Raw genomic sequence first — 12,515 nt, 5'->3', positions numbered from 1 at the left:
TAGTTTCAGGTTTGGATTGTTTTCCCGTCAATATTTGAAACTGGTTCTTGATCAGAAATCTCTGTTTGATTCCAATTAATTAAAAGTTGGCTGCAAACTAATTGTGGATGCGGCATTAGTTTTTCCTCAAGAGTTGTGTGAACATCTGATTTGGGAGATTGTTTGGCTGCGAGCATTACTTAAAGATTTAGGTTTTTCTGTCACCTCAGCCAGCTAAGATGTTTTGTGACAATCAAGCAGCGATACAAATCGCATCAAATCCCACCTTTCATGAGCGTACAAAGCACATAGAAGTGGATTGTCATTTTGTTAGAGAGATGGTATTGGCCAAAGTAATATGCACTCCCTTCGTTCGTAGTCATCAACAACTGGCAGATGTTTTTACTAAGGGTTTACCTGTCAAGCAATTCAATGGAATTCTATCCAAGTTGGGCTCCATTGATATCTTCGCACCAACTTGAGGGGGAGTGTTGGAACAAAGGAGAATATTTGGTTTCTCTATTTATGATTGGCTTACACTGCAAGAAAATATTCTCTAGATATGTTGCTATCTATACGAATATGTGGCATGTATAGGATATATATATACACGTCTTGTAAAACCTCCATTGATAATAAGAAACCCTAATCATTCTTCTCCCGTGGACGTAGGCTATAGCCGAACCACGTTAAACTGTGTTTCTTCTTTAATCTGTTTTAGTTTACTGCATAACATCTTATGCAGATCCAATATTGACTGCATAACATCTTATGCATACCAACATGTTAGAATACGGGCATCCAACTCAAAACCAATTGGCAATGAGTGGAGAGGCCCAAAGGATTATAAACCGCAGGATCTTAGAAACCCAGACAATGTGGGACTAATAATCTCAACACTCCCCCTCACGTGTAGCCTCGTTGGGTCTAACACGTGGAACAATAAATCGGGTAACGCGGAGTAAAGGTGCGGTCATTTGACTCGACACAAATAGCCTGCTCTGATACCATGTTGGTATGCATAAGATGTTATGCAGTATGCATAAGATGTTATGCAGTCAATATTGGATCTGCATAAGATGTTATGCAGTAAACTAAAACAGATTAAAGAAGAAACACAGTTTAACGTGGTTCGTCTATAGCCTACGTCCACAGGAGAAGAATGATTAGGTTTTCTTATTATCAATGGAGGTTTTACAAGACGTGTATATATATATCTTATACATGCCACATATTCGTATAGATAGCAACATATCTAGAGAATATTTTCTTACAGTGTAAGCCAATCATAAATAGAGAAACCAAATATTCTCCTTTGTTCCAACAGGCATGATAAGATTGGCTTGAATATCATTGGGATGACGCATCACATCGGGTTTTTTATCTGCTTAAAATGAACTCAGGAACAAAAAAGATACAACTGTTCTCATGGTCTCTTAATATGGTCCTAAGCTTGTCGCACCCATCACACAAAGCCTGCAACCCAATATCACATAACTTCTTGCACCCAAATACGTGAATAGTTTCCAAATTCTTGCAATTCCGACCGATAGCCTCCCATCCTTCTAGTTCTACATCCTTACAACATGTTAGGTCCAGTTTCTTTAAAAAAGGACAACCTTTCGAAATCGTTATAACTGCTTCGGTATTGATAGATCCTTCTCCAGCCTTGGCCAATTTATAAGGTGTTGCGAGACTTAGATATTCAAGCCCACCGCCACTAACAATTGCATTAATCCCCTCTGGTGTAAGTTTGCATCCGCTTGCTTCAAGATGCGTTAAGGTCCGTGCACACCCTAGAAAGCCAATACCGGTTATACTGCTGCAAGAGTTTATATGAAGTGAACCCAGTCTGCGGCAATTTTGTATGAGAAAACTTTTTCCTGAATCGGTGATGGACTGACAATCTCTGAGATCAACTGCATTAATGATGAACAACATTTTGCTAGGTCATATGAACCTTCATCAGTAATATGAGTAGATTGCAAACCATACATGTCAAACGAGGGAACCACGAAAATATTAATGATAATTCGGTATCGGAGCAGTAATCTAAGTCCAGACTTTGAACTTTGGAGCTAAATAACTGTGACTTTGATGTAACATAATCCGTTATCTTTAGGGCATCTTCTTAGAGACAAATGTTTGAGATGTTTGAATCGCAACAGCAAGTTACCAAGAACTATAGAAAAGCTTTGAGGACTAATTTTTGGATACCTATGAAAAGGCGCAGACCGGCCGTACCATGAAGAATCTTGATTATTGTTCTGAATATGAAGCCATTGACGACAAGTTAATCCAAAGGAAATACGATCGTCTTTAGTCTGTAGGCACATAAATACAAGAGTTAGGCAGTCAACAGGGAGGTTTGTGATATTCCATCTATTTCTTTCGAACAAGCGATCGTTAACAGTACTATTATTGTTGGCCCCTTCTTGAATTGCTTTGGAAGTTTGGATCTTACCTGAGCCTTGTTTGTACTTATCATCGGAAACAAACTCATCACTAAGCAACGCATGACAGTGACAGGAGCAAAGAGAAACATAATTCTTGCCTGTGTATTCAAAGCGAAATACCATAAGCTTATATCATATCAAAATCAAAGGTTAGCTGTAACAAGACCAATAAATTGCAAGAACGGAGAAAGAAATAAAAAGACAAAAAGAGGTGATAATACCTTTGGCTTCTGACGCAATTTAGGGATTTAAAAAGATTGCTGAGGTTGGAGGTTTCCAAGGGGCTCTTGTGAGTTTTTGTGTTCTTAAAGAAGTACTGAAATCCAACCCTAAACGGTTTTTTGGGTTTGGGTTTCGATGTTTTGTACTCGGTTGAATGGTATTTCATGTCCCAGTATAGTTAAGGGACTGTCTTATTTCAAATAGACAGAGAGGCTCTGTGGATACATGTTTGAACTTATTATGTTGATTTTTAGTAAGATCTTTTTTTTTTCTCATAAGATGATTTTGTTTTTGCCAGAGACAGATTTTTTAGAATTTACCCGCAGAAATATGAACACACCAATATGAACACACCAAAAATAGAAACACAATAAAACTGTTAATAGATTTTTCTTACATTAATTTATATTATAGTTTTAATGATCAACAAAAAGAAACGAAAAATCAAAACTCCTTGTCGACAAAAAAAAATATAAGAGGCCAACGGTTTTTTGTTTGGATAAGGCAAAAATTGGTTTGGATTTTGACAAAAAAGTAAATAAAAACACATCTGCGATCAATAAGGTGGTTCAAATAATAGTGAGGCTATACAGGCAGTAGAACGGTGCGGCTACGGTGTGGTTGGGCCATATACTTCATATGTAATGACATGCAGATTTTTTTTTCTCCAAAACAATGTTATTATCTTTCTTTTTTTTGTCTTAACTACATATCTTTTCTTAAAAAGGGAAATCCAAAGATTTAAAGGGAGAAGGTTTTTAATCAGATTATGTGTCAAAATATTAAGAGGAGCCACATACAAAATACATGTGGCCCGACCACACTTTAATCCGAGCGACAGTAGAAGCTAGAGATTAACTATAACGGCTGTGGTCCTGTTGAGATTTTACAAGAGAGAGAGTTCATGATATTAGGTGCTTGTAGTGATTTATACTACAAATGAGTAATCGGGATCAATCTACAGGATCTACACAGTAAGATTGGAAGGATAAAACCTCAAATGAGGGTAAAACAAACACAAAGATTCTATTCGATAAACTGAAAGAGAGACTCTTTATTTATTAGCGCAATGTTATAACACACATGCCAAACCCATACTCTAGCTAATTACTAACTATACCCAGGATGCCCTTATAACAAGGGACATGACAGCTACCAAGCTCCTCAAGCTTCGAGTCCTCACTCCTCATGGCTCTGGTGTGAGAGTTCCAATTCAAAGTGTGCTCATGAACTGTTAAAGTTCGCGGGCATCCAACTCAAAATCAATTGGCAACGAGTGGAGCGTCCCTTTCATATTATATTTTAAATTAATTATGCATGCGGAAACTAGTGATGTGGGACTATTGTCCTTTCACACCCTCCCTCACGTGTAAGGCCAGTCATTCGGCCTAACACGTGGACCTACGCACATGTGGGTCATGGGTGTGCAGGTGACATTCGGTCACGGTCCACCCCACGTACAGGTCATACGAGTGACCAGTCATTCGGGCACGAGTGCACATGTGACAAATTCGGTCACGGCCAAAATCAGGCCTGCACCTCGCGTACGGGCCTAGCTTTGATACTATGTTAAAGTCTGCGAGCATCCAACTCAAAACTAATTGGCAATGAGTGGAGCGGCCCTTCCATATTATATTTTAAGTTAATTAAGCGGATTATAACGATGTGGGACTATTGTCCTTTCACACGCCCCCTCACGTGTAAGGCCAGTCACTGGGCCTCACACGTGGACCTACGTACGAGTTACCAGTCCATCGGTAACAAGTGTACACGGGTGAGTGACTAAATCAGGGGGTAACACCTCGGCCGGTATCGTCACTGGCCTACACCCCGGGTGTACAAGTGACAAAATTGGTTAAACACTTCGGCCTCTAATTCGGTCTACAACCAGCATACGCAGGTCTGGGTCTGGGGCTTGGCTCTGATACCATGTTAAATTTTACGGGCATCCAATCCAAAATCAATTGACAATGAGTGGAGCGGCCAATCGATTTATAGCGATGTGGAATTATTGTCCTTTCACATGAACGCTAATCTAGTGTGTGTTCATGGTCGAGTTCTGTAGTAGGAATATTCCTTCACGTCAATTAGCTAGCAATTTTGACCTTAGAAATTGTTAACAAGTTTAAATCCTTTGATGTGCTTCTTTATTTGAGTTGGATCCACCAGACCCAGATAAAATACAACCAGTTTTAAATGATTCGATGTATTCCGAGTTCAAATACGGCCAGTTTTAAAAATTAGAAGGTCGAAGACAAGCCACATGCAACAACTCCACCCGCAAACAAGTGACATATATTCACTGTTGATTTATTCAAGCTAAGAACAGTGATATGACATACATTTGTTCAGAAACTTCACGATGAATTTAATTATTCTGCATTTGAGAAGCCACAATGCCACATCTCGCATTCTCGCTCGAGTTTAAACTTTATAATATCACATTCTTTCACCAAGTAAATAAACACATATCTTCGAACAAAGAATCTAAAAGTTATTGCATATACTCAAGAGAGTCATAAAGGACACAATTTAATATATATATAAAAAAAAACATCAATTGATTAAAGAAATAACGAAATAAATTTGGCAGTGTGTTGCACTACAACCTTCTAAGTTATGTACCAGTGCAATCTGCATGTCCGGCATGATAAGCCATCACATCCAGTTTCTACTTTATGCTTAAAAAGCCAGAGAGCATCAGTGCTACAACTATTCTTAGTGTCCACTGATACGGTCCTAAGCTTGTCACACCCGTTAGACAAAGCTTGCAACCCGATATCACATAACTTATTGCACCCATAAATGTAAAGGGATTCCAACTCTTTGCAATTCCGTCCAATAGCTTCCCATCCTTCTAGTTGTACATCCATAGAATTTGTAAGGTCCAGTTTCTTTAATAAAGGACAACCTATCGAAATTGTCATAACCGCTTCGGTATTGATAGATCCTTCTCCAGCCTTGGCCAATTCATAAGGCGTTGAGAGACTTAAATATTCAAGCCCACCACCACTAACAATCGCGTTAATCCCCTGTGGTGTAAGTTTGCACCCTGCTGCTTCAAGATGTTTTAAGGCATGTGCACACCCGAGAAAGCCAATACCTGTTATACTGCTGCAGAAGTTCAAATAAAGAGTACCCAATTTACGGCAGTTTTGTATGAGAAAACTTAATCCTGCATCAGTAATTTAGTGACAGTCTCTGAGGTCAATTGTCTCTAACGATAAACAACATGCTGATAGGGCGTACAAACCTTTATCGGTAATATGAGTGGGTCAATACTCAGAGGGAACCAAGAAAATATTAAGGAGAATTCGATATCTGAATACTCAGAGCAATAATCTAAATGCAGACTTAGAACTTGAGAGCTAAAGAATTGTGACTTCGATATGACAAAATTTATCTTAGGGCACCTTGTTAGAGACAAATATTTGAGGTGTTGGAATCGAATCAACAACTTACAGACAATTACGGAAATGCCTTCGGGACTAATTTTTGAATCCTTAAGAAAAGACGGACACCCGCGGTAAAATAAAGAGTCTTCATTATCGGCACCTAAATACAAGAGTTAGAGAGTCTTCATTATCTGAAGCCATTGGCGGCAAGTTAATCCAAATGATACACGATCGTCTCTAGTTTTTAGGTACCTAAATACAAGAGTTAGACAATCAACAGGAAGGTTTGTGATATCCGATGAGTTTCTAGTTTTTAGGCACCTAAATACAAGAGTTAGAGAGCCAACAGGCAGGTTTGTGATATCTGACGAGTTTCTGAGGGTTTTGCACGGGCGGTCATCATCACGATTATTATTTACACCTTTTTGTATTGCTTTTGAAGGATGGATCTTACGATTCTTACCTGACCCTTGTTTGTGCTTGTCATTGGAAAACAAACTCATCACTGAACATCGTAAGCGAACCATAATTTTTTTCTCCATACTGCAACCCAAAATACCAAAATCAAAGGATAGCTGCAAGATGACCCATAATTGCAAAACTGAAGACGGATGAAGTACTAATACCTTTGGCTTCTGGCGCAATAGGGATTGCAGATGTTGGATGAGCGGCCCATGTCACCTTGTGTATATTCTTAAAGAAGTTGTAAACCCTAATACAGAACGGATCCATTATTTTTTTGCTTGTACCCGTCGATTACTATTGCATGACCCAGTTTAGTTAAGGGACTGTGCATTTGATATAGACAGGCGCCCGGCGGAGAACAAGGGATTGCATGTTTGAATTTATTCAGTTGATCTTCTCCTGATTTCTAACAAGTCCCCTAAGTTTGTATCCTTATAGATGGTTTAGTTTTTGCAAGAGACAGATTTGATAGAATTTACCAGCACAAACATAAACCCACCACAAATTAGAAAGACATGCAATTCCCTTTGTGGGTGTGATGCTGTTCCACTATTCCACTATGCTATTCCCTGTACACAATTTTAAGGTTCAAAACTGCTTGCCTACACGAAGTGTATAAATACTCCAAGGGTTTTTTATTTGTGTGGGACAAAAAAATAATAACACCAGAGAATGCATGTATACAGTATACGTCGAAATTATAAACGGTGATCAAGAAGGAAGGAGTATAACAGTGAGGCTATAATGGCAGTAAAAACTAGAAGTTCTTGTATAATAGTGAGTATAATATTGAGGCTTTAATTACAGATTGATTCCCTATAAGTTCTTGTATGTTAATTTGTAAAACTTTCTGCACCATTGTAGTCACCATCCGAAGTCCATCAACAACACCAAAAAATAAAAAATTACCTAAGAGCCCCATCGGAAGAAGAAAACAAGAAGAAAAAAAAATCCCAGACTAACTCCACCTAAGACCCAAGTCCTAACTAATCTTGCACAAGGATTTTATATATTTCAGATGTACCCAGATAGATCTCTATCCACATGAAAAGAAATTAAAGAATTTTTCCGGACACGAACAAACCTCAGTAGTGTCATTGGTAGTGTGATTTTTAAACATTTTTTCAGCATGAAATAATATTTAGCGTAACGATGAGACTTCAGATTCTGGTTAATACTTTTTGAGTAGGATCCATTGGATCCATTAAACAATATTTAATACTTTTTGAGACTTCAAATTGTGGTTATTACTTTTTTGAGTAGGATCCATTGGATCCATGAAATAATATTTCAGAATGAGACTTCAGATTCTGGTTAATACTTTTTGAGTAGGATCCATTGGATCATCGCTTCAAGAAAACTAACCAGGTCTCTTTGGAACTGATCAACTCAATTTGATGGTGACCACTGATATCGATATTTGACCACTCATGACTCTTCCTCCTGTGTCATTTTCCGGAATTGTGTCTTTGCTTGAGATCAATGGTACTTAAGTTTCTTTTCCCCTTATTAGTTGTGTGGTCTTGCAATTGCATTAATTAATTTGCATACAAACAACCACTGCCGAATTTGGTCTTTGTTCTAATTTTTGATTTGCTTCTTATTAAATGTGATCTTAACTAAATTCGATTGCTGGGTGCAAAAAAGTCTGTGAGTTATTCTTTCGGGTTAGTTCATTAATTTGGTGAAAATTTATTTTTTTACCTACCAATAGAAAAGTTAGAGTCTTAGAGAATTGGTATATCTAAATTTACACCCATAATGGTCAGAACAAAGAAACTCAATATTGGTACATAGTTGGAAGTTAGTACTTTAACTCTCTCTTTTCATTTCATTGATACCACTTCTTCTCTTGGATATACGTTTTTCCTATATAAAGGCGGAGGTCTATAGCAATTAGAGCACACAAATCAATAACCTTCACATGAGTTGTAAGCCTGAGTAAGAGAGAGCGAGTGACGATGAAGATTTCAGTTGTCTGTTTCTTAGCTTTATCGGTAGTAGCTCTGTCTTTCTGTCTTTCCGCCGATGGCTTCGAGAAATATTCTCCAAGAACTTTCTCAGAAAAGTTCACCGAGGTGCTGAATATTTATTACCATGGCTATGATTACCTAGAAAGTTATGATGGTGGCGATTGCAAGGACTGCGAAAACTGCAAGGATTGTAAAGACTGCGAAAACTACAAGGACGACAAAGACTGCAAGAAATGCAAAGACTGCCAAAGCTGCAAGGATTGTTCATACTGCAAAGATTGCCAAAACTGCAAGGATTGTAAAGACTGCAATGATTATCAGGACGACAAAGACTGTAAAAAATGCAAGGACGACAAAGACTGCCAGAAATGCAAAGAGTGCCAAAGCTGCAAGGATTGCTCATACTGCAAGGACTGCCAAAACTGCAAGGATTGTAATGACTGCAAAAACTATAAGGACGACAAAGATTGCAAGAAGTGCAAAGACTGCCAGAAATGCAAAGACTGTTCATACTGCAAGGACTGCGAGGACTGCATGAACTGCATGGATTGTAAATACTGCAACGTCTATAAGGACGATAAAGACTGCAAAAAATGTAAGGATGACAAAGACTGCCAGAAATGCAACGCATGCCGAAACTGCAAGGATTGTTCGGACTGCAAAGGTAGCAAATACTGCACGGATTGTAAAGATTGTGGAAACTATAAGGACGATAAAGACTGCAAGAAATGCAAAGACTGCCAAAGCTGCAAGGATTGTTCATACTGCAAAGACTGCCAGAACTGCAAGGATTGTAAAGATTGCAATGACTACAAGGACGACAAAGACTGCAAAAAATGTAAGGATGACAAAGACTGCCAGAAATGCAAAGAGTGCCAAAGCTGCAAGGATTGCTCATACTGCAAAGACTGCCAAAAGTGCAAGGATTGTAATGAATGCAAAAACTATGAGGGTGACAAAGATTGCAAGAAGTGCTATGATTGTCAGAAATGCAAAGACTGTTCTTACTGCCAGGATTGCAAGAACTGCAAGGATTGTAAATCCTGCAACGACTATAAGGACGACAAAGACTGCAAGAAATGTAAGGATGACAAGGACTGCCAGAAATGCAAAGAATGTCAAAACTGCAAGGATTGCTCATACTGCAAAGACTGTGGGAACTACGAAGAATTGAAAGATTACAACTACTCCGAGGATCGTGAAGACGATTACAACTGTGAAGGTGAGATATGCGATATTTGAAATTGAGTCACCAATGTCTCTCTGGTGACCACAAGTTAAGATGTTGTTGGCATTGTAGCATTTTGACTGCGTTAATATGTATGTTGGTTTGATTTCGATGTACTAGAATATAATGATGCACTACAATAAACATGTGAGACCGAACGCATGGGAGGGTGTCCATGCATAGGCATAAGTTTACATGCATATCTTATGCATGTACCCTTATTAATCATGTAATAATCAATGCCATAATGATATCGTGTGTTGTGTATTACTCTATTAGATTGTGTGCCGAAAAGTGCATTTCTTTTATCTTTTGAGAGGACAGGAAATTTAATTTGAAAATAGAACGACGGTGGAAATGGGAATTAATCAATTAGACGGTAATCAACAGGTTCAACACCTATCTGCTATATCCAAAATAGCAAACTAATTAAAAGGAAATCCTGTTTTTCAACCTTAAAACAAACTGATTTTAGGACATAATAAGATTCTACTCTTCGCAAGGCAGGAGACTTAGTTAATGTCGTTGAGCTCCAAATCTCAAAGTTATTGTCATGTCTATTTTACTAGTTATTGTTAAACAATTTAAACTAAAATTGCAGACCAGAATTTCTATGTAAAGACTGAATAGACAAACACAAACTAAACACGGCCTGAAATTTGTTTGAATATCAAACTGACCTTAGGATATATAATTTAACAACAAAGTGTCGCCGAACATCTCAAAAAACAAAAAAACACAATTGATTAAAGAGGAAATAATTTCTTGCTGTGTGTCGCGCCGGAAACTTTTAGGCTTCATACACGCTGAAAGACAGCAGTTACGTATTGAACCGCACTTTAAAATTGATATCTTTGAGATGGCACATTAGTACGCGTCAAATCTCAAGAGCAGAGTTACTACAATCATTGACATCGTCCACGTGTAATCATACAAAGCTTGCGACCCCGTATAACATAACTCTTAACGAGTTATTGCAGCTCCTTCAATGAAGAGCAACCTTTCGTTTTTGTCCTAACAGCTTTGGTCTTAATAGATCCTTCTGAAACCTTGACCACCCTCGGGCAATTTATAACTTGCTGAGAGACCTAGACGTTTAAGTCCCACGCCACTAATAATTGCTTCAATCCCCTCTGGACAAAATATCCCCGTGTAGGGGCAAAATATCCACAACCCATTTTGTTAGTGCACGAGATTTATTCATTTCCTTAACGCGCGAGAGAACGTAGCACGAGCATGAGAAGATGTTGCACGAGCATGAGAAGACGTAATATGAGTACGTGCGAGAAGATCCAATATGAGTGTGTGAGAATAACGCATGCCAGATCCGAAAATAAGGGTTTTATCAGTTGTACTCCACTACATATTAGCTGTCATCCACTATGTAAACACCTATATAAAGAGAAAGGGAGAGACATATTTTGGAGGAGACACATTTTGGAGAGAGAGATTTTATTTTCTTTATCATCTTCTTCCCCAAAAACTAAATCTAGAGAGCTCCAAATATTCATTAATGGGGATTCTAAATGTAACATTCATGTAATCCCAACAATCATAGTGAAGAACCATGGATGTAGATCACAATGATATAACCATGTAAAAATCCTTGTGTCCATCTTTACAATTTTAACACTTTTACCTTCTTTTTATGATAAATACGTTTAGATCTATGGAAAATATTAAGGGGGATGTTACTTGTAGGATTTCCTGCAACTACATTTTGGCGCTAAAAACAGGGAGGGGCTGAACTTGTGCATGATGGTTTGAAGTAATTTCAACGAAGAAACAAATTTTGAACTAAAAACAAAATTTGAAAGAACAGAAGAAGAGTAAAACCAAGATCCTAACAAAAGAACAGAGAACAGAAGGCATTAAAAGAACAGAAGAAGAGTTGAAGAAATATCCAAGAAATCCAACCGAACTACGTCAAAAATTTGTTCAAAAGGAGAAATCTCTTCCTCATCTTTGTGATTATGTGTTCAATTATTTAGATCTAGAAATTTTAAACAAATATTTCAGAGAATTTTTCATCAAACTAAATTTTATTCTTTGATCCAATTTTCGTACAAAAATGGGACCCAAAATCGTTATCAACCATGAATTTATAATCAATAAGTTATGTTGATCAAACTCTTTTAATAGATTTCGAAAGCATCAAATGCTCAAGTCTCCGATTGATTATCAAAACAGATGTCCTTTCTTTTCTGAAAACAAAGTTAAAACGGATTTCATCAATTGATAAAAAAAATTATTTATTTTTAAAAACCCTATTTATTACTTTCAAGAAAGATGGAATGACAACAAATTATACAGAGTTAGTGGTTGGCAACCTAGCAACAAGCTGGGCACCAACCCCTTTTTGGATAGCAATGTCTAGTCTATGGAAAATAAAACTACCAAAACCACTACTAGCGTCATTATTAACAAGACAATTCTTAGAGCAACCACAGTCATGAAACGGACCAAATACCAAAAGCCAGACTAAAAACCAAAAATTTTTGGTATTTTGGGTGACCCAAGCGCAGTGGGATAACACCAAATTTGGTGAAGCGTAACTTACACTAACGCCCGATGCCAGACGTAACTTATACTCACGTCTGTTGATGAAGCGGATTTTTATTATGCGTTTGAATGAAACGGAGGTATAATGCCCGCTTGATTGAGGCGCAAGTATAACTAACGCCGGATATGGGACGGCGATGGAAAGTGCGTCTACTGGGACGGAGATGAAAAGTGCGTATCACTCGTACGGAGATATAAAGTGCGTATGTTTCGGGCGTTAATGGATTATGCGTAT

The 12,515-nt window shown here is 37.9% G+C and overlaps 1 protein-coding gene across 1 annotated transcript; it reads right to left on the bottom strand.

Moving 5' to 3' along the window:
• Positions 1–1,359: 1,359 nt before the first annotated feature.
• LOC113280733 (F-box/LRR-repeat protein 12-like) lies at positions 1,360–6,784 on the bottom strand. Its single transcript, XM_026529320.1, has 6 exons — positions 6,679–6,784; positions 5,283–5,832; positions 4,405–4,480; positions 2,444–2,533; positions 2,224–2,303; positions 1,360–1,801 (listed from the first exon to the last, which is right to left on the bottom strand). The coding sequence occupies exons 1-6, from the start codon at positions 6,782–6,784 to the stop codon at positions 1,360–1,362; spliced, it is 1,344 nt and encodes a 447-aa protein (XP_026385105.1).
• Between the last annotated feature and the right edge of the window lie 5,731 nt (positions 6,785–12,515).

Source organism: Papaver somniferum, chromosome 5, assembly GCF_003573695.1.
Source record: "Papaver somniferum cultivar HN1 chromosome 5, ASM357369v1, whole genome shotgun sequence".
NCBI lineage: Eukaryota > Viridiplantae > Streptophyta > Magnoliopsida > Ranunculales > Papaveraceae > Papaver > Papaver somniferum.
The sequence above is the reverse complement of the archived record's forward strand: the minus strand, read 5'-3'. Positions and strand labels throughout refer to the sequence as shown.

Coding starts and splice junctions, on each gene's coding strand:
- LOC113280733 (XM_026529320.1), bottom strand. CDS start 6,784: ATGGATCCGTTCTGTATTAGGGTTTACAACTTCTTTAAGAATATACAC. Junction 4,481..5,282: donor CGGACATGCAGATTGCACTG/GTACATAACTTA, acceptor CCCGGGGTGTAG/GCCAGTGACGATACCGGCCG. Junction 1,802..2,223: donor AATAATCAAGATTCTTCATG/GTACGGCCGGTC, acceptor AAACTCTTGCAG/CAGTATAACCGGTATTGGCT.